General features: G+C 41.3%; 1 protein-coding gene and 1 long non-coding RNA gene across 12 annotated transcripts in view; one reads left to right on the top strand and one right to left on the bottom strand.

The window, feature by feature from the left end:
• The window catches only part of syngap1b (synaptic Ras GTPase activating protein 1b), a 257,294-nt gene that overhangs the window by 41,720 nt on the left and 191,019 nt on the right, over window positions 1-24,555 (bottom strand). For 10 of the 11 annotated variants that reach the window (XM_047362203.1, XM_047362192.1, XM_047362193.1 and 7 more), the window contains 6 exons: window positions 19,555-19,676; window positions 7,044-7,197; window positions 6,666-6,764; window positions 2,988-3,227; window positions 987-1,322; window positions 727-871 (listed from right to left, as the gene is read on the bottom strand). In XM_047362203.1, coding sequence (XP_047218159.1) covers window positions 727-871; window positions 987-1,322; window positions 2,988-3,227; window positions 6,666-6,764; window positions 7,044-7,197; window positions 19,555-19,676 — 1,096 coding nt within the window. Of the gene's footprint in view, window positions 1-726; window positions 872-986; window positions 1,323-2,987; window positions 3,228-6,665; window positions 6,765-7,043; window positions 7,198-9,406; window positions 9,649-19,554; window positions 19,677-24,555 lie in introns of those variants that run through there. The other variant, XM_047362202.1, reaches the window with a different exon arrangement.
• Window positions 19,689-21,518, top strand: LOC124866416. Its single transcript, XR_007037803.1, has 2 exons — window positions 19,689-20,801; window positions 21,248-21,518. It is a non-coding gene; the product is annotated as an uncharacterized LOC124866416 (long non-coding RNA).

The raw sequence follows: 24,555 nt of genomic DNA, 5'->3' as shown, positions 1-24,555 counted from the left end.
GTTTGTGGTTATCAGAACTATAAATGAAATAAACAACTTCTCAAAATCCTTCCTCACTTTTGTGGCCTTTATGTAGAACTTTCGGGTTTCATATATATATATATACATCTTACTTTTGATTTTAGCTGATTTTAAAGTTTAAGTTTTTCTTTTTACTGATATGAAGGTTCCTGTTCATCAGAACTGGTGGAAAACATAATTTCTTTCTGAGGTAGGCAGTAAAAATCCATCCATCCGCTTTCTATACCCGCTTCTCCCACACTGGGTCAGGTGGGAGCCGGTGCCTATCTACAGCAGTCTACGAGCACGAGGTGGGGTACACCCTGGACAGGTTGCCAGTCCAGGGTGGCAATAAAAATAATTAAGGAATTCTGAATCTTATTTGACTTTTAATATTTTTTGTTTGCATTTTCAAATGTAGAAAAATATGAAGACAATTTGGGTAAACTTGAATACAATTTAAAAGAAAGAAAAAAAGTTATTTTACATTGTCCTATTCAGATTGAAAACGACATCCTTTGCCTCAATAAGGGTGACAGATTTTTTGGGATTCCTATTACTGTAAAAACTAAACCATGAAACAAGTTTTAGCTGTTTCAATTATAGGACCTAAACTGAGAAAAGAGCATTAAAATAATAATCAGTTTAAATGTTTTCTTGTTTAAAATGTTTGTAAATGTTTCAGTTATGATGTGGAAAAAGGAAGACACGGCTGGGTCGACTCACCAATAGCATCCTTGAGGTACTTATGTCCAATCAGTTTGAGGTACTCTTCTATGGCTTTGGTGGCCAGAGTGTTCTCTCTGAATATAAGGTGTTCTCGGTCAATAAATCTGTCTACCTCACACATTGCCATGTCAGACAGGAAATCCTGCAGAAACAGGAAAACTACTGTAAACCATGGACACTCAATCAGACCCAGTGATCCTGAACTTTCTGCAGACGAGGCTTCAGATAATCACAGTGAAGGAAACATTGTCCCTTACCTTTGCCTTGCCTGTGCTTTGCAGGATATGCACCAAAGCACAGGCCACCTCCTCTTTGCTCTTCACACTCAGCACAGGCTCCAGCACGGCACACAGAGTGCGGTAGTTGTTGGTGACGTACTCTGCGAACTCTTTGTACAGCTCCATGGGTAGGATGTTCATGGTTTGGAAGCGGGATTTGAGGCGTAGCGATGCGTTGATGATTTTCCCTCCTCCGACACCAGCTCCCTTTGTGAGGACGCTGGGCTGGATGACAGGGTACCACTGCTCCACAAATTGCCGCCCGGTGATGCTTGAGATGGGGATGCTGACCAATCCTAAGTATGTGCTCTTTTCCTGAAAGATACACAAGAAATATACTCATAAGCACAACTAAACTGAAGGAAGGTTTATTTCCTCAGACATCTTTTTTTTTTTTAAAGTCTGTTTAAATAAAAATAAGAAGAAACTAGACATATTTTAGAAAAAATGAATTTTTTTGGGAAGACATGAAGAATTGTTTAAACACAAGTTAGGAAACGTTAATTCTTACACTTATTGAATGATTTATTCTGCTCTGAATCGTTGTTTTGTTCGCCCTAGTTCTAGTCTGATTCATGATTTCAGAGTTTTCCTTTCTCACAGACTGCGTCCGTAGAGAGGGAGGAAGAACCCTTATATTAAACTCTATAGAACAAAAGGATATGTAATATATGGTGATATACTCGGAGGATGTTTGCAAACCCCCAAAACTGATTGGGATTTTTACATAATAATAATACATTTTATTTATAATGCACTTTTCATTCCAAGGAATCTCAGACTGCTACAATCAAAACACAAGAAAAAAGAATAAAACAACACTAGAGTGTAATAAATATTTAGTAGTTAAAAGCTTTTCTAAACAGGAATGTCTTCAGTCCAACTTTAAAAGAATCGAGACTCTGGGTGTCTCTCAGCGCTGGAGGGAGGCTATTCCAGAGCCGGGTTGCAGCAGAGCACAAGGCTCTGTCCCCCATGGTTCTGAGCCTGGTAGAGGGGACCTGGAGGAGCCGGCCGCTGGACGACCTGAGCGTGCGGGTGGAGGTTTGGAGTGGAAGGAGCTCCTGTTGATAAGATGGACCATGGCTGCTGATGCATTAATGGGTGAGCAGAATAATTTTATATTGCATGCAAAATGGGACTGGGAGCCAGTGGAGGGAGTTTAGGATGGGTGTAAAATGCTTGTACTTGCATAAGGACTACTGTGGCACTGTTCTGGGTGTACTGTAAATTTTGAATGTTTTTGGAGGAGATCCCCGTAAAAAGTCCTTTGCAGTAATCCAGTCTGGAGAAAACAAAGGCACGGATAAGTTTTTCTGCGTCAGAGCGGGAAAGAAGTGGAAGGATCTTGAAGATGTTGTGAAGGTGGTGGAACGAGGTCTTTGATATATTCTTTATGTGGTTGTCAAAGGTGAGTTGTTGGTCAAACCTGAAACCCAAGGTTAGTTACTGAGGGGGAGAGAGCAATTACCTGGTCGTCAAGGGAGAGCTAGGAAATTGAGGAGTTGGTGGTCTGGTGAATTGTGCCAACAAGAAGTGCCTCGGTTTTGCTACTGTTCAGCTGAGGAAAGGTGCTGTTCATCAAGGCATTAATCTCCTCAAGACAGGCAGCAACACATGACAGGGCTATGGAGGGGTTGGGAGCAGTTCTGATGTATAATTGTGTGTCATCAGCATAACAGTGGAATGACAAATTGTGTCTGCTGATGACACAACTGAGTGGAGGGATGTAGATGACAAAAAGCAGGGGGGCCAAGATTGATCCCTGGGGGACACCACACATACTTTTGATGTTTGAATTGCTTTCCATCAAAAATATAAATATACTCAAAAATATGACTAAATGCAGTTACTGTGTGCTGTGTAGCAGAAGCTGAGAGGATTATTTGTATTTGTGGGGCTACAAAAAAAAAAGCTTCAAAACAGCTTCAAAACAGATTTCAAACATTTCCTTCACCAATGCTCAGATCGCTCAGTCACCTTCCGTCTCTTCTTGTCTGTCTCCTTGTACAGATGAAGGCGAAGGTTGCGGACGGCCGGAAGGTTGTTGAACTCAAAGTGCTCGCCCCAGAAAACGGTGTCGGTACGGGGCTTGCTGGTGGTGCGGGCGTACAGCATGTCGTCCAGGCACAGCTCGCAGTAGTAGCGCTTCTTAGCTGGGAGTTCGCGGGCTTCGATTATCCACAGTTTGAGCACATTGTCCACCCTCCGGCTGTTGTCCTGTATGAAGATGAAACCAGCTCAAAGACAGTTTACAGCATTAAAAACCAAGCTTTCAAAAGTATTTATAGAAAGAAGATGATATGAGAAAGGGAGAGAGATACAAAAATGCAACAAGAAAAACTTCAAGGACAGAGAGACAGAGAGGGGTGAATAATGGGCAACAGCAGGTCATCCTGCAGGGGAGAGAAAATGATGCACTGAAGTTGAGAGAGCAGCTCCAAATTCTTAACACAGAGGCACTGAACTGCATGATAGACACACAAAAGACAAATGACAAAAAATGAAAAGAAAATTCCTCCATTTCATCTTTGCAACAAAGACACAAACAATGGTAATTATGTTTCTGTGTTGAATCCTTATCATGATCAGAAAGCCTGTGTTAGATTTGACAACTCTTGCTGCTGGTTGCAGAATGATGTTTCAGCTGAATCACTGCCGTTAGCCTCACACTATTCAACGTCTCATTTTCATCCATGATCTTCAGAACCAACGGTTTTTTCCTCTTTTATATCTGGTGTCAAACAAGAGGAATAATTATTTCCAAACCAGTGACTCTGAACGTTTTTGGGCATCTGGTGTCTCAGTTTGCCAGAGCAGCAGCACCAGTATGGGACTGGGTTCTCTGCCTTGAAATCCCCACATGGCTTCTGTCTTTCTGTTATATCTCAGATTTGACTACAAAAACATGAGAGTGGATTGGCTGCTCTGATTTTTCATGAAAAACTGAAGAAGACCTTAAAAGAGAACCAACGGGCCAGGTAAGTTAAAAAGACTGATGATAATCTTTCTCTCTGTGGTTAGTCCTGTCTCTGCTGGTGCATCTGGTCTGAGATACATGACTCGTGACTTTCAGGCATAGGAGGGGAGAGAACTATCTGTGAAAATATCCGTTAGGAATCCTCGGAGCGCCGTGACTCAGCCAGAACCCCTGCGGCCCGAGCATCTGGACAAAGAACATCCAGCTCCCATGAAGTTTCATCTCAGAAGGGTTTAATTGGTCTCCAGTCCCCAGATGCTATCAAAGCTGCATGTCTCACATGTCTGCTCACTTTTAATAACAAACTGGAGGAGCACAGGACGATTTCACAGAACTATCAGATCTACAGGGAAATTATTGAAATTATTTGGTTCTAAGATTAGTTAAATTAAGGATGTGAGGATGAAACCATAATCTTACAGCTGAGGAAGCACTTCACATCAATGCTGCAAAACTATGCAGTTTTTATACAGAACACAATAATTGAAACACAGGAGTATTTTGGTTTGATTCAACATCAGTTTGTTCCAGTTTAGCAGCTGTTGAGGTGCACATTTAGGAGATTTCACGATTAGATTTAACACCTCTAGATGAGGGGGAATGAAGTGGGAATCACAATTGTCGCCATAGCATCTAAACTAACTGCAACAAGGTCAAACTGAAAAGAAATACCAGGATTCCTTATCCTCAGTAAACAAAAAGGCTCAGTAATGCTGTTTAATCTACCAAAGTCAGTTCACATGGAAACATTTTCACAATGATCCATCAGTTTGAGATGATTTGAGCAAAAATCTTTTATTTTTAATTTCCTCAGCAGAAAAGACAGGTTGTCTTACAAAGTATTGTGCAAAGGTTTTAAACCACCCTTCTTCCATGTCTTCTTTACATTTTACTTCCAAGACTTGCTTGTAATCTTTTAAAGTGGTCATGATCAAGGTTTCTGTAGACTTTCTGAAAGTTGTTCAAAGCTTTCTTTGTACTTTGGCTGCAATTTCTCTCATCACATGTAGACAAACAATTTGAAAAGTACTGCCAAGACCTGACAAGATTCAACAGTTAAATCACCCTTCTGATGATTACATACTGCATGCTCTGCTTGACCACATCCTATACAAATCTGCTTTAAATAATAAAAATAAACTCCATAAAACTGAAGAAATCACTCACCCAAACTCAGTCCTGTAATCCGCTGATCAGTAAAATCCGGATTTGTTAAAAAACATTGATTTTTCTTTGTGAAGGATTCAAACAAAGAGTACTTACAAAGTTGTAAAGTTTCTTTAGATGTTTTTAGTGCCTCCATCAGCCTGCATTCAGAGTCTTCATGTGAATCAACTGCTGCAGTTGCTGATGGGTAATCTCAGTCCTGTTTACATAATGGTTTCGGCATTACAGCATAAGGATAATCAGGTTTTGGAGCAAAGCCATCACTTTATTGTTTGCACGGCGTTACTACAAAATTCAGTCGGCTTTCCTATGGAGCCAGTCAAAAACAAAAACACAGTAGGTGTACGTTTTATGTGTGCGTGCCTAATAAACCTACCTGTTTTTCAAATCTGCCAACAAGAAGCATTCTTTACATTTGCAGTCAGACAGCTCCTCAGCAGTTGCTTATGCAGCTATTCCTCAATACTAAGACATCTATAATCTTCCATACAAAACAACCTGTGGTGTTGTGCTCCTACACTTCTTCATAGATCAGTTAAATAGCCACATGAACAAAAAAATAATTATTGTGAAATACTGGACAGAACAAACAGGGCAATCACAGTCCAAAGAAAAAAATAAAAATCTCTTTACAAACCTTTAGAAATCTTAGAAATCTAATGATTAAGACCACTTTAAAAGAAATTTGAAGTCTGGCTACCTGGAAACAAACTATGAAGAAAATAGAGGTGACTCAAGATTTTAACAGTTTAGCACATGAGTCAACATGTCTAAACCAAGCATATTTTCATTTAGGAACATTATAAAGTACTAGAAAATATTACATAACACCGTTGAGCTTTTTGATTATGCAAACATGTCAGAGTTCTCAACATTACTCTGTAGATGAGACTCTTATTACCGACCCATTTCCTCCCTGAGCACTTCGTTAGTTGGGTTGACATTCCTTTGTAACTTGTGTTAAACAAAGCTTTGTCCAATCACTTTTAAGCGTTTTTGGGTAGGTTTATGCAACAGAACATCTCATTTAAGAAGTTAACACCTCCTAAAATCAGATGCACATCCAAGTTAGAAAACATTTAGATTGAACTGGTTCAGGCACAAAGCCCACAGAGCAGTGAGAAAGCCCTGGAGTCAGTCATGTTGGCTTGTTGTCGCTCCTCTCCTCCCAACTACCCAGTATCATAGAGCATCAGCTTTCACAGGCATGCTGAGCTGGTACACATCAACCTGCTGTGCACAATTTACTCAAATCACATTTCTCGATTAGTGGTTTTTCAAAACAGCAATTGGGACCCTCCACCCTGAAGCATTACCCTGTGAGGCTTTAACACTTCGCTTGCAGACGCCACTAAATTGCTCGACACAGACACACACAGACATGAGGATGGAGTTCACACAGAGAAATGAAGCGGTGCGCTCTTATTGGAAAACAAACAACAACAGGAGACGGGGAGGAGAGAGAGAGACACAGACACAGGGATCATCCGCATCCCTTTCTCTCCCCTCACCTTGTTGGGCTTGACAGCTCTCTGCAGGTTCTCGATCCATTTGTCTCTCTCTGCGGCTGAGCGACACGCAAAGCACTTGGTTCCTGACGCCGTTGTCACCTGAGGTTATAGCCAACGGTACCACAGCCATCAGTCACTATGGAGACAGCAACTAAGGCGCCAAAACAATGTCTCAACCTCTGTCAGTTTCCACTAATGAAAATTGATGGAAAACGTCATAAATCCCAACACTAGTTTTAAAATCCGTGCTTTGTTTTACTTTTATTTTTTTTTTAAATGGATAATCAGATTTTATTACTTTTTTTGTGAGGTTTTGAGCTCTCTGGACTTAAAGTGTGTGTGTCCTGTTACTCTTCCATTGTGCATCTCAGCTCTCACCTCAAAACAGTACTCCTGTCCCAGGATGCTGGAGTGGACAGGTTTGATGATGGCGTCCTCGTCCAGAGTGAGGTCCAGTGCCTCGGCAGCGCTGCTGGGAGACAGCAAGGACTCATGGGAGTGGGACTCTTTGAAGCTCTGCATCAAACGGGTCCTGGGAGAGTGATAGTTGGTCAGATGATGGAGCGGAGCGGTTTCATTATGGTTCGACATAAGAACCCCTTCATGTCAGCATCTATATGTTAATTCTAACATTAAAAGCTTTTTTCATTCTTTTTATTTATTTTTTGCTATTGCATCAAAGATGTACCCCTGACTGTATTGATAGATTGAAACCAGGTCGTAATTTTCCAAATAATCCATTAAGGCTGGATGTAACATATGCAGATATTACCTTTTTAACCAAATACAACATTAGCATACTTCTGCATTTCAAACTCGATGTGATGTGAATGAGAATGATAATAAGGAAGCTCTTCAACCCCAAGATTCAAACATACTTTCATGTTATTTCACATTCATATTAAATTCAGTAAAATTCAATAATGCATGATAATGTTTGGGGATAATTAAATCGGAGTAGGAGATCTCTTTATCTTTACAAAATGTCTAAAATAAAATGCCTTGTGTTTACAAGCTGCAGTAATAATCTGTTTATCTGATATTGCCAGTTTGTATATTATTTAATCAATGCAACATTTACTGGACAAACGGTGTTAGTAAACAAGTTACTAAAGTATTATAATGCATAGTGTCATATAATGTGTCATGACTTTTTCATAAAAGAACTAAAGAATAAATGTCCGTTCCTGGGTGACAGGTGCTTCCATTGCAAATTACTGAAAATGGGCAGAATGAACAACTGATATTTCTCAACAAAATAAATCACTTTCTAAATTTAAAGACAGAGAAACGAAAATCTACAATTTTAACATAAGGTTTTACTTTTATAAGTTACAGAAGAAGAGCAGATGTGACACATTGAAGTAGATCATAGTTTATCGTTTTGCGAAGTTTTGCTGTTTTTGTTCCTGGTTTACTGATATGTTGCCTTAGAACAAAATGAATATGATCTTGAGTGTAGTTTTCTGTTACCCAGTATTACACTGCAGTCATGACAAGCTTGTAGAATCACCTCTATCAGTAAAACACTTGGTAGTCATTTTTGGTCTCTCACATTATTGTGGAGGAATTTGGTTTGCAGACAGTTACTGCTCAAGCCTCTAATGGTTCCACCACTACATTTCAATCATGCTGAGGAGTGGACTTTGACTGGGCCATTGCAACACGTTGATTCTTTTCTTTTTTGCCATGCTTTTGTACATTTCCTGCTGTGTTTGGGCTCAGTGTCCTATTGATAACCCAGACTGGGCCAAGCGGCCTCACAACTGACTATAGAATATTTTGGTATTCAGAATATTTCATGATCTTCTCAATTCCTTCAGATGCAACGTTGAAAATGTAAGTCACGCTGCCACATTCGTTGTGAATAAAAAAGGTATCTCCTTCAACCCTTCTCAACAAGCCACACTTGTTCACTTGTATCTTTAACATTTAACATGGTAACTGAGGGCTGCAGAGTCCAGGATTACGCTTTGGTATGTTTTTATATGCTGGGATGATCCTGAGCAGATTGGGAGTTGATTAAATGCTTTCTAAATATAAGTAATTCTTCTCTCAGTAGAATCAAGAACTTCAAATGAAAATAGCCCTACAACTCTTCACAGATTGATGGGGAGCAACAGTTGATTCTGTAAGGTAATTGCTGATATTTTGTTACTCTGGGATTGTGTTAACACACAGTGGTAGATTTCAGTGCAGCAAAGCACCAAAATTCCTGCTTTTATAGCGGTACTGACACAAATTCTGATAATTGTATTTGATTAGCAGTGCTTGGATGTTGCTTGCTTTCTTAACTCCAATAAAAGCAACAAGGATTGATCATTTTTTCCATGGCTGTGTTGACGGTTATGCAGCCTTCTCTTTTGATTGACTGATAAAAAATAAAAAATCTCCAAAGGTATCTTTACAAGACCCACCAGGCAGCTGCTAGGTGTGCAGAAAGAAATGGTCTAGTGACTGGCTTTATTAGCTAACTACAAAAGAATATCCTACAGAAAATATACTGTAGCTACACCTTATATCTCATTCTGTTATTTCATATCTTACAGCTTTTATTACTTCAAAAGATAACTCCCACAGAAAATTAAATTTTACTTCTACAGCATTTGAAACTCTAGAGAGAATATATATATTGAAATACTTACTAAAGAAAAAGAGTTCTTTGACATTTACAGTTTTTGTAAACATCTCCCAGTAACAAGTACAGAGCCTCTCTAATCAACACCGCTCATCATGCTCACCTTGATTACAGTGCACAGATGCATGCGCAGGAGCAGGTGACAGTCACATATCCATTTGCACAGAAATGATGACACAATCAATCTAAGCAGAGAGTGAGGAGTGCTGGCCAGGAGCAAGGAGACCCCCCCGAGAAGGAAAAAAAGGACGGAGATGAAGAAAAACTAAATCCTCTGCTCTGCACTCACTTTTCCCACGATTGCTTATGCCTATACCCAGTCATAACGTTCATCAACGGAGCACTGATCACACAGGGAACCAGGGATAGAGAGAAGCTCATGGAGTGAGGGAGAGATATAAATAGACCTAAAGGAATGAGTCAGATTGAAGGGAGGACAGAGAGAGCAGAGACTGGAGGAAGTCATGACAAAATCTGAGAGAAAGGGGGGGAGGGGGTGAGAAAGACGACCTCTCAGTGGAAATTAAGTTCATTATGTAAACAGCGGATCCTTCAGAGAGGAAGATATGAGAGTATGAAGTGTCGGAAAGAAAGAAGAGTGAAGAGGAGGATGCGAGAGGATTGTGGAGAATGAAGGGATTGAGAAGACAGCAGGAGAGCTGGAGGAAAATTAAGGTCTGAGCCAGCTCTCAGCAGAGACACTAAAAAAGAGACAGCTGGAATACGTTTTAAAATATCTGCAACACATCAGATAGGTTTAAGCACATATCTGAGAGGAAAACTCAACAAACAAGAAAACTAAAAAGCATACTTTTAAGAACGAGCTCTAACAAATTTAACTGAAGTTTAATAAACAAATGCTTGTAACTTTTAAGTATCTCAACTGTTGACCAGATGAAAAATGAAAGCTTTGAAAATCCATACTTTTGTCAAAATTACAGACAAATTCAGTGAGTGGAGCTGTATTTAAAAAGGTCTCTATCACAGATTCTTGTCTGTCATTGCTTTAAATATTCAGCAACAAAGCACAGTGTGTGGAACAAGTCCTGTCAAGCCTGAAGTATATATTTGTATTATTTTTTAGCAGAAGGGTATAAAGGTTAAAGTGCCTGTGACATCAAATTTTCATGATCAATCCAATTACATTTATGGAAAGGAAACATTGATAAGCTATTTCAAAAAGTAAATTCATGCTTCCCCCGGAATCTGGTCAATGTTCTCCCAGTGGTTGGAGTTGAATATATCCCTGGCCGCGGGTTCCCAGCAGACCCTCACTATGCGCTTGGGCCTGCCAAGTCTGTCTCCCCTTCCAGCAGATCCAACTCACCACCAGGTGGTGATCAGTGGACAGCTCAGCCCCACTCTTCATTGAAGTGTCTAAAATATACGGCCGAAGGTCTGAAGACACGACAACAAAGTCGATCATCAACCTCCTGCCTAAGGTGTTCTGGTGCCAAGTGCAGTGATGAACACCCTTATGCTTGGACATGGTGTTCACTACGGACAGTCCGTGACTACCACCACTCTGATTCAGATTGGGGAGGCCATTCCTCCCAATCACGGCTCCCCAGGTGTCACTATCATTTCCCACGTGTGCGTTGAAGTCTCCCAGCAGAATAACAGAGTCCCCTGGAGGGGCACTATGCAGCACCCCCGACAGGGACGCCAAGAAGGCTGGGTACTCCGCAGTACCGCTCGCCCCGTAGGCCGAAACGACAGTCAGAGACCTGTCCCCAACTTGAAGGCGCAGGGATGCGACCCTCTCATCCACCGGGGTAAACCCCAACACGAGATGGATGAGCTGGGGGGCAACAAGCAAACCCACCCCAGCTTGTTGCCTCTCCCCGCATGCCACTCCAGAGTAGAAGAGAGTCCAACCTCTCTCGAGGAGCTGGGTTCCAGAGCCCATGCTGGGCATGGCGGTGAGTCTGACTAGTTTTAGTCTATATCTCTCGACCTCCCGCTCAAGTTCAGGCTCCTTTTCCCCCCAGCGAGGTGACATTACATGTCCCTAGAGCCAACCTAAGCATCCGAAGATTGGGCTGTCGAGGTCTCCACCTTCGTCCGCTGCCCGATCCTCTTTGCACCGGTCCCTTGTGGTTCCCCCTGCAGGTGGTGGGCCCACTGGGGGATGGCCTCGCATCTCTCATTAGGGCTTGGCCTGGCTGGGTCCAGCGAGGAGCAACACGACCCCACAAGTCCTGATCCCAGGCCTGGCTCCAGGGTGGGACCCCAGCTCCGCTGTCCCGGTCGACATCACTTGCCTCGATTGTGTGGTCCTTATGAGGGCGTCTTTAACCGCTTTTTGTCTGACCCATCACCCAGAGCCTGTTTGCCATGGGAGACCCTACCAGGGGCATTTAAGCCCCTGACAACATAGCCACTAGGATCATTCGAGGACTTAAACCCCTCCACCACGTTAAGGTGGCGGTTCAAGGAGGGGTCCAAGTGAACCATGTTCTCTGTGTCTATTATTGATGCTGCCGCCCATAGCTGTGGCCATACGGTCTGCGGTGCCTGTCGCGGCGGCAATCCTTGAACCCGGTGGTGGACACCGGCAGTAAGGGATGCTGTCAAGCTGAAGAAGGAGTCCTATCGGCTGTGGTTGGCTTGCGGGACTTTTTAGGCGGCTGATGGGTACGTGAAGCCGCGTTTGGCAGAGGCAAAAACACGGGCATGGCAGGAGTTCAGTGAAGCCATGGAGAAGTACTACCTCAAAGTGATTCTGGCAAACTGTCCGATGCCTCAGGAGGGGGAAGGAGTGCTTCGCCAGCACTGTTTACAGTGGGGGTGGGGAGCTGTTAACCTCGACTGGGGACATTATCGGAAGGAGTACTTCGAGGATCTCCTCAATCCTGCCATCATGCATTCCCTGGTGGAAACAGAGACTGGGGACTCAGGGTTGGACTCTTTCATCACCCAGGCTGAAGTCACCGAGGTGGTTAAAAAACTCCATGATGGCAGGGCTTTGGGGGTGGATGAGATCTGTCCTGAGTACCTCAAGTCTCTGGATGTTGTGGGGCTGTCATGGTTGACACCTCTTCAACATTGCGTGGCGGTTGGGGACAGTTCCTGTGGACTGGCAGACCGGGGTGGTGGTCCCACTTCATAAGAAGGGGGACCGGAGGGTGTGTTCCAACTATAGGGGGATCACACTCCTCAGTCTCCTTGGTAAGGCCTATGCCAGGGTATTGGAGAGGTGAGTCCAGCCAATAGTCAAACCTCGGCTTCAGGAGGAGCAGTCTCGGTCATGGAACACTGGACCAGCTCTATACCCTCTGCAGGGTGCTTGAGTGTTTATGGGAATGGCGATCCAGTCCCGGATGAAGCGGAAGATGAAGAGTACGAGTACGACTACGAGTATGAGTATGAGTATGACTAAATTCAAGCCACTGAAATGAACAGTTGTTGAGATATATGGTCATAAATTTCACTAATAGGCACTTTCAGACTACTCCTTTGTGATTTTATGATGTCAAAGGGGAATCCCTGCACGTAAACTGACTGTTGCTACAATGGCAGCTACACAGACAGCAGCGAAGAATCTACTGCTTCTTTAGATATATTTAAGCCACTATGACAGAGAGACGCTGTAGAGTCAGGAGAAGAAAGTCAGCTCTCATCAAATGGCAGAGAAGTGCTGCGGCGAGCTGATGGCCATCTAATCCGACTACAGTCTGTTGCTGCCAGATGCCGGAGCATACTGGATTCGAAAAGCATGAATAGTACTGCACCACCAAGAAACAGAAGCAGCACAACATCCGGAAAGAAATGTGCAATTAATATCGTTAGTATTTATATGTTGTATCCAGAAAATAGTTGATAATACTGTCAACATTTTGGATAATACTGGGGTGGTGTTGCCACCAATGAAGAGCTTGCCTAACATTGGCAGTAGGTGGGTATACGTATATATATACTTCTGCAAGCTCAATACTTTTAGACAATAGGAGTAGTAAATAAGACACAAATAAAACTTCAAAAATGGTGTGAAATTCTGCAGAAGGTGTAAGTAGGGACAACAGTAGACTGGTGCAAAGTTATTTTTCATGGAATCTGGAGAAGAAAAAAATGAGTGCCACCATTAGTCCTGTGTTGGATCAACACTCAAGAATCCTGATAAAACCCATGTTTGGATTTACTTCTCTTCATTCATAGGATGCTCAACAACACTGTCATGACAAAAGAGTGACTTCAAGGTGTCCTCCAAGAGACACTTCTTCCAACAATAAAGCAAAAAGTTTGTATTGATGTGTTGATTTTTCCACATGATATAGAACCATGTCACACAGCAAAGGTGAAAAAGAAACAGCCCAAAGATCAGAACATTAAAGTTTTGGACATGTGGTCAGGAAACTCCCAAGATCTTAACCCCTCTGAGAAACTGATATCAGTTTTCAAAAAGCAGGGGGGGGGGAAATATAAGCCAAAGTGAATAAAAACTTAACTCCCATCAAAACAAAAACTTTGAAAGACCTTTAAAAGGTTTTCGTAAAGAAGAACCAAAACGTCTGACTGTTCAGAAAGAAAATATAAAACTGAGGTATGATCTACAACTTTTGCACAGCCCAGATATGATGCTGGCCTTAAATGTGGAACTTAAGTAAAACAGTGACTGAATGTGTAAATACTGTATAAAAGACAAAATTAACCTGAGCTGTATGAAACATTTAACTACCTGTTTTAGAGCTCAGAACCATGAATTTAATCCATATCAGAGAGAGGTAAACCCTCCCCTTGATAGCAAAGAATAAAACATTGAATCAAAATGAAGAAAGCTGCAGGTGTTCATAGAACTTTTTTCTGAAAGAACTGAAGGAGTTTTGAAAATTGATTTTTGCTATAAGTTGGTGGCACAAGCTGGTTTAATCAAGGCTTTGGTTGTTGTGTCTCCTCGGAGTAAGTAAATCCTGCTGATTAGTGTCTTAGCAGACATCTTCCTTACAGCATGGTTTCACAGATGTAGCTTTCAGTTGAGTCCTTTTTTGCCCTCAAGTTCGACTCCACCTAAAATTCCCATCTGGAGTTTGTCTTGATGGTAGCTGCCCATGAGCACACAGATTATCTGACTGGACTAAATAAAAGTTGGTCGGATTTAATCACTGGCTGAAAATGATTAAACCTAATATGGCAACTCATCTGAATGTGGGTGATTTATGGTAAATAAAAAAATATATTTATCTGTATTTCAAACTGTAGGATCAGGATCCAGAGGAGGTATAATTTAGCAAATCTCTCACTAACTCATTTCTGTCTGTACAACCAGAATTATGGCAGGTTGCTGGTTACCATGGGAAGAGGGCCTATGTTCCTTTATTGGTCTGACAGAGAATCAGGATGATGCTAAGTGTTTCAGCTGAAAGTGAGACATTTGAGTGAAAAGTGAAAACTTTCTTCTCATTGAAAAAGCTGCAACAAGACTCATCTGATCTCTCTCATACCATAAAAAGACACTTCAGTGAATATTGGACCCATTTAGACCTGACACAAGCATGCTGGGTGATTTGAAGATGAGAAAGCAGCTTTAAATACAAAGTGTGAACACACTAGAAAGGGTTTAGATGCAATTTCAAATTAAATCATTCTGACAACATAAGGATGTAGTAATATGTTATATAATTATTTTAAACTATCTTCAAGTGTACACACACCAGATTCTACACAGTCAGTATATATTAAACAAAAAAAATGGAGAAGTATAGAAAAGTTGTTTGCTGAAAAACTAAGTGCACCCTTGCAGCTTCCATATGATTTCAAGGGGAAAGGAACCAAATGCACTTGATTAACACATCATCAATGTGAGCACCTCTATAAAACTTGAGGTATGGCTGTTTGCTGCTCTGGAGCATATAGGTGTCTGTTAACTCAATGCCAGGGTGGGAAGATATCAGCAATACCTTAGAGAAGCAACTGTTGCTGCCTCTTTTCTTTCTACTCTCGGTGGAGGAGGAGGCTTTTCTCTGTCTCGCGCACCCTCCTATATCTACTCTGCTTCAGCTCTGTGTCTTGTCTTTCTTTTTGGAGCCTCTTTTTGCATATCTTCCAAAATTCAGAGTTATGGATTTGGTCAGCTGGTCTCTCAATGCAATTGATCAAAATTTCTTGACAAGAAAACAGGGTGAAGGGGAACCTTCTTGTCCAGATGGGACGTTTTTCTCCGGATACACAATGGACTCCTGGCACAAGTGGAAGATTGTGTGTTTGTCGATATTGTCAGTCGAGGATGTCGAAGATGTGTACACAATTGGATGTTTGATAACAGGATTTCTGCTTTTTGGAGTTGCCGGTTACCTGGCATATCGAGAAATTCAAAAAACGTCAGCAGCTGTTCTGGCCGTTGTAAGGCTGTCTGGCATGTATGATGGGATCTGGAGAGCGCTCAACACTCAGACTGAGATGTTACGTGAGCTGAATCGCAGACTGGATGTGATCCTTATACAGGATCGCAGGCAGGTTGCGGTTCCTGGACTCAGGGGTGAAATGGGATAAATCTTGGAGAAAGTTGTTCTCTTGGATCTGGTGGAAAGGACCAGGAATTTGGCTGTTTGGATTCGCCATTGAGAAGCACCAGCGAGACTCTCAAGGCTGACGGAAAATTAAGAGTCAGCCTAACCCAAATAATTGTTGTTTTTCTGAATCTGGCTCCCCTGCACGGCCTTGATGGCTGGCTATCTTCAACTTCTCCTGGAAGTTATGTAAACATGACGCTCTGCTCCCTCTGCCCCCTCCCTTCCCTGAAGACATCTGTGGACCTGCTCAGAACTTTGTGGCCGGTTGATGAACATTCCAACGTACCATCAAGGACAATGGCCTCTGTGACAGTGCTTCATGGACTTACTTTGCACACACACACATGCTCAAGATAAACATATGCACCCCCTCACACCACCTTCACCGGATCCCCGGCATGATGTTGTTTCGTATATATGTTGCTTCTTTGTGCTGAGGTTTTTTTTGCAATCTCAAACTGCATCCTGCTAAGGATAAAGTGTGAAATATGAATTTTTTCCCTTTCTTACCTAATGTGGCCTCTTTTCTCATCTACCTAAGTGTGTGATTTCATTACTTTTCATAGATTTTCAGATTTCTCAGAAGGATTACCAGCGAAAGCCAAATATTATTAGTATTTGAAAATTTTGACTAAAGCTGTTATCTTAAAAGGATTGTATTACAACAATTTCATACTAGTGACAGCCAAACATTATTAGTATTTAAAAAGTTTGGACTAAAACTATTTTATACCAGTGACCCAGCTTAGTTGAATGATGGGACCACAACTGCCTCATTCCAGCGACCACAATGATTAATATTATCCTTTTTCTTCTAACAGAGGATGAATTCCTTACCACAGAGGACTTAATGAGCTAATTACAACTATTAGAAAGATTGGATTAGAACCAGCTCTTACCAGTAAACCCCCAAGAATTATTAGTGTCATTTGATTTGTTTTCTGTGTTTGATTTTCTGTATCATTGTAATGTTTTTCCTCATGTACAGAGCTTTGAGTGCCTTGTTGCTGAAAAGCACGATATACAGGTCCTTCTCAAAATATTAACATATTGTGATAAAGTTCATTATTTTCCATAATGTAATGATGAAAATTTAACATTCATATATTTTAGATTCATTGCACACTAACTGAAATATTTCAGGTCTTTTATTGTCTTAATACGGATTATTTTGGCATACAGCTCATGAAAACCCAAAATTCCTATCTCACAAAATTAGCATATCATTAAAAGGGTCTCTAAACGAGCTATGAACCTAATCATCTGAATCAACGAGTTAACTCTAAACACCTGCAAAAGATTCATGAGGCCTTTAAAACTCCCAGCCTGGTTCATCACTCAAAACCCCAATCATGGGTAAGACTGCCGACCTGACTGCTGTCCAGAAGGCCACTATTGACACCCTCAAGCAAGAGGGTAAGACACAAAAAGAAATTTCTGAACGAATAGGCTGTTCCCAGAGTGCTGTATCAAGGCACCTCAGTGGGAAGTCTGTGGGAAGGAAAAAGTGTGGCAGAAAACGCTGCACAACGAGAAGAGGTGACCGGACCCTGAGGAAGATTGTGGAGAAGGGCCGATTCCAGACCTTGGGGGACCTGCGGAAGCAGTGGACTGAGTCTGGAGTAGAAACATCCAGAGCCACCGTGCACAGGCGTGTGCAGGAAATGGGCTACAGGTGCCGCATTCCCCAGGTCAAGCCACTTTTGAACCAGAAACAGCGGCAGAAGCGCCTGACCTGGGCTACAGAGAAGCAGCACTGGACTGTTGCTCAGTGGTCCAAAGTACTTTTTTCAGATGAAAGCAAATTCTGCATGTCATTCGGAAATCAAGGTGCCAGAGTCTGGAGGAAGACTGGGGAGAAGGAAATGCCAAAATGCCAGAAGTCCAGTGTCAAGTACCCACAGTCAGTGATGGTCTGGTTGCCGTGTCAGCTGCTGGTGTTGGTCCACTGTGTTTTATCAAGGGCAGGGTCAATGCAGCTAGCTATCAGGAGATTTTGGAGCACTTCATGCTTCCATCTGCTGAAAAGCTTTGTGGAGATGAAGATTTCATTTTTCAGCACGACCTGGCACCTGCTCACAGTGCCAAAACCACTGGTAAATGGTTTACTGACCATGGTATCACTGTGCTCAATTGGCCTGCCAACTCTCCTGACCTGAACCCCATAGAGAATCTGTGGGATATTGTGAAGAGAACGTTGAGAGACTCAAGACCCAACACTCTGGATGAGCTAAAGGCCGCTATCGAAGCATCCTGGGCCTCCATAAGACCTCAGCAGTGCCACAGGCTGATTGCCTCCATGCCACGCCGCATTGAAGCAGTCATTTCTGCAAAAGGATTCCCGACCAAGTATTGAGTGCATAACTGTACATGATTATTTGAAGGTTGACGTTTTTTGTTTTAAAAACACTTTTCTTTTATTGGTTGGATGAAATATGCTAATTTTGTGAGATAGGAATTTTGGGTTTTCATGAGCTGTATGCCAAAATCATCCGTATTAAGACAATAAAAGACCTGAAATATTTCAGTTAGTGTGCAATGAATCTAAAATATATGAAGGTTAAATTTTCATCATTACATTATGGAAAATAATGAACTTTATCACAATATGCTAATATTTTGAGAAGGACCTGTAAATAAACTTGACTTGACTTGACTTGCCAGTCTGGGAAGGGTTGTAAGCTCATTCTAAACAGTCTGAAGTGAATCATTCTACAGGGAACGATTATTCACAACTGGAAAACATTTCAGACAGCTTCCAATCTTCCCAGGAGTGGATTCCTAAAAAAAACAACCCCCACCCCCATGTCAGAGCCTGCAATGTTTAGAAAAATGACAAAAAACTACGACCTCCATCTTAGACTCTGCAAGCCTTATCATGTTGAATGGTCGAGACATATGGCAACATAGCTGCTTCTGAAAGAACCACAGTACTTCTGGATTAATGCAGTAGAAGTATCATAATCTGTGTTTGTTTGCACCCTCAGGACCTGGGCTTCTTCCAGTCATCAAGTCAACCGTGAACTTCAATGTATACCAAAGTATTCTAGAGTCAAGTACAAACCCACCCATTATAAAGCTAAATCTTGCCCCAAGATGGGACATGAAAAGGACAATGATCTCAAACACAGCAGCAAATCTACATCTGGATGGCAGGAAAAAGATCAAGAATCGGGGTGATGCAAAGACCCAGTCAAAGTCCAGTTGTAGCCTGATTTAATTCTGTGGTGGGACGTTAGGAGAGCTATGCAGAATGAAAATGTGCACAGCTCTCAAAGATTCCTCCACAACAATGTGAAAGAGAATATTGAGGTGTACTTACTTTTTTCACACAGCTTTCATATAGCTTCATTTTTGTTTAATAACTAATGATCCTGGAATCTGTTGTCTGTATTTCTATACTTTATATAAATAATTTTAGAGCCTGTGATTTTTTATCACATGCTTTGTAAATCTAAAGAACTGAAAAAAGGGTGTACTTTCTTTCCCCTCCAACGGAATGTTAGTTTACAGTCTCATTACAAATCCATTATATGACCAAACCTACTGACCTGATGGGACTCCTGGATGTCTTTTCCAGAATCATTTTACTTTCCCTTGTTCTTAAACATCAGATTATCAAAATAACTTAGGCTAACGATTCGACTATATTCAAAACACTGAAACAATGACTGCGCAGCAGTGGTCAAACACATCCAAAAGATCCACATAACTGTGTGTCATCTCTCACACACTGACTGACCTGTCTTGATCAGCACTGCGGAAGCGGGGGAGGATCATTTGGCGAAAACTGCTCGTTCGGTCCAGTTTCGGCTGACTCTTGGCCCTCTTGATGGAACCCTTCAACCTCTTACTGAGGAAACTCTGGAGTGTGGCGGAGGAGGAGGAAAGTGATGCGACGGGGACAAACAGATGGAGAAGGAGAGGGAGGGCAAGCGTGGTGGCGCGTACATGTCGGAACAGATGAGTGATTGAGAGGTCAGGAACAGGACGCAGCAGTAAGGTGGGGTTTGATTTAATCGTTGGATAAACACAGGGTCAGTGTAATTTGTGTCAGATTTTATCCAGAATAAAATGTAGACAAACAAAAAAAAATGGGACACATGAGGAGGGAAAACACACAGTAAGTTTATTAATACAAGAAATCATACTGCTGCACATGTCCACCTGCAGTGCCACAAGAGATCCTTTGGTGGGCAGCAGTGTACCATGGACTTTTATGTTGGTACAGTTTGTCCTGCGTGGGCTTTCTTACAGAAAAAAACACGTGTAACAGCGACCAACAGCATTTTGTCTTTCAAGCATGATTCTATAAACTACGCTAGAATGACGTGTTTTTAGCATTAGGATGCAGGGAAAACATCAGATATCATTCAGACTTTTACCTTTATAATTCAAGGCAGATTTCATTTTCTAGTTGTAACTAACAAATAGGTTTTCTTTGCCTTCTGCATCAATGTGTAAATATACCATAAATGCATTCAAAAGGTTATTATTTTTTTAATCAACTTTGCCTTCTGTGCATTAGACAAAAGATATTGTAAATTCAGTGCCCTGCAAAAGTTTTCCTACCTCATGAACCTTTCTTACATTTCTCACATTTCATTGGATTTTATGTTATAAAGAGACACAAAGCAATGCCTAACTGGGAAGTGGAAAGAAAATCATGAATGGTTTGGAACAATTTTCAGAAATAAAAATGTATAAAGTAAGAGGTACATTTATATCCAGCCTCTTTTACCTTGATACCCTTTGTTACATGTCTGCTGGACTGTGTCCCCCCCCCCCCTTGTGTCTCCTGTCTCTCACAGGTTCAGAGTGCAGGCTGGTGCCAATTCGTCTTGATTGGCTTGAGGGAGCCGATCAGGCAGCTCTTCATAAACTGCTCACCTGTAGGGCTGGGGGTGTGGCTTCACCTGGCTGGCTTTTTGGCACATGCTTTGTTCTCCAATATTGTTTGAAGGTTTGTGGTGGGAGTTTGTGGGCTAGGTAAGTTTGGGGTACCCTGTACATTTCCATCTCGTAGTTTTTTCTCTGTTATACACACTAGGTAAGTAGGTTGGTGCCACCCATGTAATGTTTTGAGCTTGTTTTGTTAGACTACAATAGCAGAGCTTTCTTTTCCTTTATTTCTTCTGGCTTAGTTTAGGTGATAGTTAGGCCCTGTTTTGTTTTATTTATTTATTTGATTTGGCACAACCTAACCACCCCTTTCTCCCCCCACAGGTTGTTCAACCCTTTTGGGGTCTGTTTTTTGAAAAGAAGAAAATAAATCCCATTTGTAACATACTTACAAATACTCTGACAATTTATTATGGTTGTCCTGTGTGCTCTCCCTCCTTCAACTTGAGGAGGGGGGGTGTAACACCCTTAAATAAAATGTATTGCTTTGAAAGTTATAAATAGTAAATATAATACATATGTGTCATTTATAGGTGTTTGTTAGAGAACATAAGTGAGTGAACAGCATCATGGAGGCCAAGCAACAAAGCAGGGAGGGAGTTGCAGAGACGTTTAAAGCAGAGTTAAGTTATAAAACAACATCCCAAGTTATAAGGACCTAATGGATCCATCATCTAGAGAAGCATCCAAAAGGCCAATACTAACGTCGCAGGAGCTGCAGGGATCCACAGCGCAAGGAGATTGTTGAAAGAAAGCTATAGGAATTTCAAATTAACTTTTTTCACAAGCAATGAAGGAGACACAGCAAACATGTAAAAGAAGCTGTTTTGATAAGACCACAGTTTACCTTACTGGCCTACATTCAAAATGCTATGTGTGGAAGAAAACTAACGTTGCACCCTGAACTGCCTTCCCCATTGTGAAACATGTTGGCAGCATCATGGTCTGCGAGTCTTATCTTCAGCAGAGACAGGCAAGCCGGTTACAGTTAATGAGAAGATTGAGCTATATACAGGGAAGTTCTGGAAGAAAACATTTTAGAGCAATGGCTTTGCACTACAATCAGTCATCCACCCATTCATCTATCCATTCACACACTGACAGTGGTAAGCTACATTGTAGCCACAGCTGCCCTGAGGAAGACTGACAGAACCGAGGCTGCCATACAATCAGCACCACGGGGCCTCTGACCACCATCAGCGGGCAAATAGGCTCTACGAAAGACTTGAGACTTGGGTGACGGTTCACCTTCCAACATACCAACAACCCTAAACATACAACTAGAGCTGCAACGGGTTGGTTTAGGTCAAAGCATATCCATGAGTTAGAATGACTCAGGCAAAAGATCTAAATTCAATTAAGAAACTGTAGTAAAATCTGGGCAAAGAAATCAGTCTCTAGATGTTCAGATCTAGTAGAGAAATAACCCAAAAGACTTGAAGCTGTAATTGCAGGTACATGGATGGGAGAATGTGTTATGGTCTGAGGAAACCAAGGTGGAACTTTTAGGTTCCAATTCCAAAAGATATGTGTGCCACAAAAACAACACAACCCATCAGTAAAAGAACAGCATATCCTCAGTGAGATGGTGGTGGCAGCATCATGATATGGGCTTACTTTTCTTCATGTGGAACTGGGGTTTTTATTAAGGTGGATTCCACTGTGAAAAGGAATGAAATCTTAAAAAAATAAAATGAGTAGGAACACCAGTTATGCCCAGACATAAAGATATCTATTGTATCCCTAAAACATGTGTGGCTTGACTTGGTTTGTTGGACCATATTAACCTCAAGAAATAGGGTGGAAAAGAGAAAATAACATAATGGTAGGAAAACTGGGCATTTTTTATTCTTTTGTGCATTTATTAAGGTCAATTAAGTTAAAACATAATTATTCTTAGGATTGTTAGTTGTGCAAAAAAGTGATCAGATAATTTAAGCAAAACGAAAAGTGGAATCTATATTTTTAGCCTTAATTATTTATTATTTGGTATGAAAGTTAATTTTATAAGTCTGGAAAATTGCTAGAACATATTGTGCTGCTTTCTTAAAGAACACTTCATACTTTCAAAGCACCCTAAGGCCTCACTGAAAAATCCTTTATATACCTATCGCATAGCAGCATTATTCAGTGGGAGAATGGCTGCAGGGAAATGACATCTTGTCATCTGGCGTGAGTCAAACTGCTTTGAAGCCTGTCTTAAGGATATGACTAAAGATGTTGCTCCATCTGCTGGTTCCAAGCTAATAGTCTGCATGACTAAATCTGATTTGATTTGCTCCTCCATCTGACAGGTTGAGTGTCAAAAGGCAAAAGAAAGAGACTGAAAACCAAAATGTGACATGAGGTAACAAGAAAAAAAAAATAGGGATTACTTGTAGTTTTATTAATTTTATTATTAGGCCACATTTATTTGAGCTCTGAAATATAACATTTCTAGTCATTTTATATGTGTACACCTCTAAGGTATGAGGGTTTTAAGATCTTATATTCTTTTACTTCGTTAGGATCCATTAATCCTGCGGTTTTAGTTGGAACTGCTCTTTTCTAGTTTGCCCTATTTTTACTGTTTTGTCCTCATTTCCCCTCATCTTCAGAGCAAGGTTGTCATGTGAAAAAAAAGGTAATAGTTGCATTACCAACAAAAGACCCTCTAAAGAAAGCAGATCAAAAAGAACCCCTGGGTAGTACCATGGCAGCTGACGTGAATGCCAGTCCTAATCTGCAAAACTAATAATACAGGTACTTTTGGCTATTTTTGGTTAAATGTACAGTAAATCCCCTCACCCAGGGGTGGGCTGGAGGCAGTAATGGCACCTCTGTGTCATGTGGACACTTTAGGGATTTATTTCTAACATTTTCTTTTAGTCTGTGAGCACCATAAGATTTACAGTCACAGGAAATAGAAAGTGCCTCCTCTTTCAGCTGTGTTTTATGTTTAAGCACCAAACAAATGATCTGGTCTTCAGCAGGTTCTAAAACTGTTAATGCCTACTCAAATGTGAGTCCCCGCTGTCATTATGTATTAAAGAAAGATTAAGCTAAAGTGGAAAAGCTGTGTGTGAAAAACTGTTCTTGTGGTTCATTCAGATGGAGTAGCTCTTGATGCTAATGCCACAGAGGTTTTCCTCTCGAAAAAACTCTTCCAAAGAGGCCATATTTGCTCTGTCTTTTAGAACGTTTTCTAATTGTCCTGTCTTGAATTGAGGCCTGTAGAGTTTTTTTTTAAATTTCATTTCTCTGAGCATTGCTCGCTTTGATCTTGAAGTACATTTTCTGGAATGACAACTCCTGGGAACATTGACAGCTGTCTTAGATCTTTTCCACTGAAAAATATTTTGCTTTGTAGACTGGTGGACGTCCGGTAGTTTGGAGATGGCCTTATAACCTTTCAAACGTTGATGGGTAGCAACAACGTGTGAAAGGTTATAAGGCCATCTCCAAACTACCTGACGTCCACCAGTCTACAACCCTTCACATGTTGATGGGTAGCAACAAGTGCTCCTCTGCAACTATTGCTGATGTCTTTCCAGCTTGGCATTGTGTTAATGTAAAACTGAAAGCCACAGAACAGCAAACTGACAAAACTCTTGATTTTATAGTAGTGGTCAAACAGATGATGATCAATGAATTTAGTACATTTTCAGCAGAATCTGGCTGTTACTTTCCTTCCTTAATCAACTGGGAGAAGCATGGATGTACTTTCCATACACAGCTTTTTCAACTTGTCTTCTTTTTTGTTTGATAAATAACTACAGTTTGAAATTTGGATCAAATTTAAATACTTTTTTAAACCTGGTCACTTCCAAGTCCAACCCTAGCGCATCAAAGGGGTGAACTT

This window comes from Girardinichthys multiradiatus, chromosome 3, assembly GCF_021462225.1.
Source record: "Girardinichthys multiradiatus isolate DD_20200921_A chromosome 3, DD_fGirMul_XY1, whole genome shotgun sequence".
NCBI classification, from domain to species: Eukaryota; Metazoa; Chordata; class Actinopteri; order Cyprinodontiformes; family Goodeidae; genus Girardinichthys; species Girardinichthys multiradiatus.
Note: the sequence above shows the minus strand (reverse complement) of the source record. Positions and strands in the feature narration are given on the sequence as shown.